The sequence below is a fragment of the Anarrhichthys ocellatus genome, unplaced genomic scaffold, assembly GCF_004355925.1.
Source record: "Anarrhichthys ocellatus isolate YVR2014 unplaced genomic scaffold, GSC_Weel_1.0 scaffold3705, whole genome shotgun sequence".
Lineage (NCBI taxonomy): Eukaryota > Metazoa > Chordata > Actinopteri > Perciformes > Anarhichadidae > Anarrhichthys > Anarrhichthys ocellatus.
Window position 1 is genome coordinate 1 of NW_022283679.1, and position 5,336 is coordinate 5,336.

Consider the following 5,336-nt stretch of genomic DNA (forward strand, 5'->3'; position numbering starts at 1 on the left):
ACCGCACAGTGCTTCTCTCGTGGGGAGGACATGGCTCTGCTGTCTAACGTCACGGTAGCTGTGCTGCTCCTCGTCTTTGCTCTGTCAACATGTTGGTACATCAACCACGTGTGTGTCCATCAGACCAGACTGGTTAGATCAGACTACGCAAAGCAAAATAAAACAAAAGCACACGAACGACTCGGTGATAATCCAACAACACTGCAGAATAATACAGTGGAAACAAGGGGAGTCCTCCCACAAAGTTTTAAAGAGGCTGATACTTCCAGAGAGGATGAATGCACCATGGCCCCAGAGGACCGGTTTGATTGTGCCAGGGACCGGCTTCTGAGCCAGAGAGAGTGTGAGGAGAGGGGGTGCTGCTATGCCCCTCTGCCTGAGTCTGCAGGACCACCTTGGTGCTTCTACTCCAGTTTGTACCCTGGCTACCAAATGGGTCCCCTCACTCCCACCATGCGAGGCAAGGAGGCCAGCCTGACCCGAGCCTCCCCCTCGCATCTCCCCAGAGATATCTCCGCTTTACACCTAGAAGTCACGGAAGAGACTGCAGGCTGCTTACACCTCATTGTGAGTACCACTGTGTGCACGAGGCCCCACTACAATTCCCTGTTGATTTGCATGTTAAGTATGGATGACTATATGTAATATGTAATATGCATGTATCGAAAGAGTAAAATATGTCTTTCTTTTGGCCATTGAGGTTGTTAAAAACATTCAGGAAGAAAAAACAGGTTGTGTGAGCTGTGTGATTATGGGAGGAAGTGGAAAGTGAGTCCCATGTTCTTTCATCTAAATGAGGATTTATGAGAGTTAATTTGTCATGAAACAAAAACCCTGAAATATGGGGTGTAGATAATCAAAAAATGCAATGGCTGTTACGTTTATGTTGATTCACTTTGTCTCAAAAGAAGGCAAGATGGACTACTTAATAGTCTGGAGTTGATTTTTCTCAATAGTTTTGTTTTAATAATATACTGTATACAGCACTCTGAATCTGGCTTGTAAGAATTTGTGGTGTGTTGTAAGCCAATGTGGGCTGGACATTGTGTGAATAACTCAATAATAAAAACTTCCTTTATTCATTCATATGTATGAAGTCAAGAGATTAGACATTCTGTTATTCTATAGACAGTTCATTACTGTGTGCTGGTAAAACACTTATTTTCTCTCAAGTTAAAGGACCCATCATCTCAGAGATATGAAGTCAAACTTCCAGCTGGTGTTCATCAAAGCAGAGCTGATACTCAAGATGTCCTCTATTCCACTGAATACCAGTCTGATCCGTTTGGCTTCGTAGTGCGTCGCAAATCCAATGGAAGGGTGATGTGAGTAGCTCTGTTCAATTGTTTTATAATTACATTATATGAATGGCATAATAGCAACTGTATAGTCATACTTATGTCTGTCCTCATCAACAAGTGGGATAGTGCCTTCTGTTATAATCCCATTGTCTACTTGCAGTGTGTTCACTCCTTCATACAGTTCATGTATTCATGTGTTTTCTTTTTAATGTTTACATTCATAATATATATTTATATGCCTTTAATTTTTACATTATATATATATATATATATATATATAGTACCCTGCACTTTGATACATTTTTTACTACTTTTACTTAATCTTTTTAGTACATTTGTGTATTTTATTTTGCTATTTATCTATAAACAGTATATTTTTTAAATATTTATAAACACTCAGTGGCAACACGTGCTAAATCTAATCCAACAGCTCTTCCTGTACGAAGATAATAATGTTCAGTTTTTAATGACACTCTCAGAAAGGTATTAATTGAACTATATGGTCATTAATGAGTTTGTAGTGGTGCTATACTGGAGTGAATTCTACTAAAATCTTTTTGCATTTGATTGTACACAGGAGATGAGACCCATTAAAGTGACATGATGGGAGTGTATTTATTTCCCTATTGAGGCTTTTTGTGCCCAAGATGCTCAAGCTCCGAGCTTATCTCACGAGCCATAGATAACACGATGATATTCTTTATCATTCTCATCATGTAGTTCGTGTTTGTTTGTTCTCTGCGTCCTGCCCGTCCAGCATGAATACCACAGTCGCTCCTCTGCTGTTTGCTGACCAGTACCTGCAGCTGTCCACCGCACTAGCATCCTCCCTTGTGTCTGGGCTCGGGGAGCATTACACCTCCCTCCTCCTGGACCTTAACTGGACTTCTCTGACTCTCTGGAACAGAGACATGGCGCCTCATGTGAGTCTTTTGCAGTGGCTCCCAACATCAGGGTCGGGAGCCCAAAAGGGGTCACAAGAAAACTCTGAAGGGTCGAGAGATAATTAACAAGACCTCTAATCTAGTCTAACCTCTTCCAGTCTCCAAACCCTAAAGCTACACTTTTGAACAATGATAAGGGGTGGCAAGTAGTCATTCTAAAGAACATGTCAGTGATTATTATTATGTAAAATATAATAATCCTCTCCCTTTAATTCATAGCACATTAAAACCTCCCCAAATATTAAGACTTGAAACCTTTAAATCAAGTCCTATGCAGAACAGTCGGGCTCTTGTCATTTCCTGCCTCTCTGCTGTTGTGTGTTCAAGTTGTAAATGTTGACGCTTGTCTCTGCAGGCTGATGCCAACCTCTATGGCTCCCACCCATTCTACATAGTGCAGGAGGAGGATGGCTTGGCACACGGAGCTTTCCTTCTTAACAGCAATGCCGTCGGTACCAAGCCATCTTTTCCAATAAGACACACACAGAATCCCAGTGTCATTTCTTTGTCCTTACTTTCCATACAGAATCTTTTTTTTTTTTTTTTTGCTGAACTTTTTTCCAAATGTCTCTGCAGAAGTGATGTTGCAGCCGACCCCCGCTCTCACCTGGGTGGCCATCGGTGGAATCCTGGACCTCTACGTTTTCTTGGGTCCTGACCCTCAAAGTGTGATACGACAGTACCTTCAGGTCATTGGTATGTCTTTTCAGTGTTGACATTCACTAACACGTCTTCAGGTAGCAAGAGAAATAGGTGTACATGTGTAGTTTTTAAGTTAGGAAAAACCTGTGAATCCTTGTCTGCTTAATATTTGAAGAAGCCCTAAGGCAACATGATAAAGAGTTGACGTGTTTGTGTTTCCCTTTTGCAATTTCTTTATCCCCAGGCTATCCTATGATGCCTCCCTATTGGTCGTTGGGTTTTCATCTGTGTCGCTGGGGTTACACAACCACTATTACTACCCGACATGTGGCACAACGCATGCACAATGCAACGTTTCCCATGGTAAGTTAAGTATTCACAAAGCTCTAAGTGATTATTACAGCTCACATTTTTCACTACATATGTGCATTCAACACACAAAATGTAGTTGTGACATCCTCAGATACTTTAAGTTATCATCAACATTGTGCAACACTGACATCAAATTGAGATCATTCTGTTTTTTGTCATCACCAGGATGTGCAGTGGAATGATCTGGACTATGCAAATAAGGACAGGGTATTCACCTTTGACCCTTGGCGATTTGGGGACCTCCCAGAGATGGTGGAGGAATTCCATCAAAGAGGCATGAAGTACATCCTTATCCTGGTGAGACATCTTTTACAGTCTTAACAGACCTCACGAACTGCTGATGCTGATTTAACTATCATTTAATAATTCAGCATTTAATTGAAAATGGAAAAACACATGCATCAGTTTTTTAAATAGTTTTTAGTATTGTGTAGTTCTCTAAATGAGCACAAGTAATCATTGACGATTACAATGTTCTTCCAGTAGATGGCAGCAAAACTCTCTTAACTTGTGACTGCGTCATGCCCTCCTGGTTTGTGTCTTAGGACCCGGGGATCAGCAGCACCAGCCCCCCTGGAACTTATTCGCCCTTTGATGATGGGCTGAAACGAGACGTCTTCATTAAAAATGCTACAGGACACATCCTGATAGGGAAGGTTAGACTTCCTTTTTTTCCGAGGGATGTATGCTTTTCTTTCTCATTGTGATGTGTGCGTGTGTGTGTGTGTGTGTGTGTGTGTGTGTGTGTGTGTGTGTGTCATGCACATATACATACTGTGTATCTAGGTTTGGCCGGGTCCGACTGCCTTCCCCGACTTCACCAACCCAGAGACCAGGCGCTGGTGGGAGGACTGCATCAGAGATTTTCATTCTAAAGTTCCTGTGGATGGTCTGTGGATTGTGAGTATTTAAACACAGAGCACAGGTTATGTAGCAACATATAATAATAATAATATGTCAGGTGTTTTTGTTCTGAGATTTGTACATGTCTGGTTGTACATTTGTGTGCACCTTAAAACCACATAAAGAATAACTTATCCTCTGATGTTTTTCTCCCATGCACCCCTCCAGGATATGAACGAACCAGCCAGCTTTGTGCAGGGCTCAGTGGAGGGCTGTCCTGACAGTGATCTGGAGAACCCGCCCTACACACCCAGTAAGTGTATTGGATCGCACGTTACTAGCATTCAAAGACAAACAAACATTATTGGTTTTACATTTGTAGTCAGTTTATCCATTAAAGTACGTACATGGAAATTGTACAACATACTAAGTAAGTGACTATAGATGCATAACTGATCTTTTCGTCGCTACGTATGTTGCATTCATTTGTAACCTTTGCGTGTCTCTGACTGTCATACAAACAGGGGTGGTTGGAGGCCAGTTGAACTCGGGAACTCTTTGTATGTCGGCTCAGCAGAAGCTGTCCACCCACTACAACCTGCACAATATGTACGGACTGACTGAAGCCTACGCCACGCACAGGTTAGACCATGCAGCGCTGCAGATGCAGTTTGCAGAGCTAGCTTTGCGGGAGCTTGGTTATTTCACTGTGAGTAGCAGAATAATCACACGTAGCAAAGTCAAATCTTTTGACATCAATTGACAGGAAAGCCATGCGTGTTTTTACCTTCTAGTTTAGTTTAATAGTGGATCAACAATGTGTCACAGGAACAAAACATCGTAGTGGTACTAACTAGTGGTACAATGTATATTTCTCTTGCATGGTTGCCAGTGTACTATGTTAAGATGAAACTACATCATCTCTGAGAACATGCCAATTTAAATTTTGAATTGAGTATACTGGAAGCCAATGTGACACCACAGAGTATATGGACCGAGTTGTTCTTTGGCTTTTGTATTATTGTCATTGTATACTGCATTCTTCCCGGTGTTTGTTGCCATCTTCAGTGCTCTCATGAAGGTACGAGGGAAGAGACCCTTCGTCCTGTCTCGCTCCTCCTTCCCTGGCATCGGACGCTTCTCTGGAGTGTGGACAGGAGACGTCAGGAGCGACTGGGAGCAGCTTCGATACTCCATCCCTGGTGAGGAGATGTCATAACACTGTGTTTTTATT

The 5,336-nt window shown here is 42.1% G+C and overlaps 1 protein-coding gene across 1 annotated transcript; it reads left to right on the forward strand.

Moving 5' to 3' along the window:
* Positions 1-6: 6 nt before the first annotated feature.
* LOC116379103 (lysosomal alpha-glucosidase-like) lies at positions 7-5,330 on the forward strand. Its single transcript, XM_031841019.1, has 12 exons — positions 7-567; positions 1,174-1,325; positions 2,059-2,224; positions 2,601-2,697; positions 2,822-2,941; positions 3,132-3,250; positions 3,425-3,556; positions 3,805-3,915; positions 4,046-4,159; positions 4,331-4,415; positions 4,627-4,744; positions 5,171-5,330. The coding sequence occupies exons 1-12, from the start codon at positions 31-33 to the stop codon at positions 5,319-5,321; spliced, it is 1,902 nt and encodes a 633-aa protein (XP_031696879.1). The 5' UTR covers positions 7-30; the 3' UTR covers positions 5,322-5,330.
* Positions 5,331-5,336: the final 6 nt, after the last annotated feature.

What these genes read in the sequence shown, in the direction of transcription:
- LOC116379103 (XM_031841019.1), top strand. Translation starts at nt 31, where the DNA reads ATGGCTCTGCTGTCTAACGTCACGGTAGCTGTGCTGCTCCTCGTCTTT. An exon ending in CAGGCTGCTTACACCTCATT is followed by an intron (nt 568 to 1,173) that starts GTGAGTACCACT and finishes TTTTCTCTCAAG; the next exon opens with TTAAAGGACCCATCATCTCA. An exon ending in GACACATCCTGATAGGGAAG is followed by an intron (nt 3,916 to 4,045) that starts GTTAGACTTCCT and finishes CTGTGTATCTAG; the next exon opens with GTTTGGCCGGGTCCGACTGC.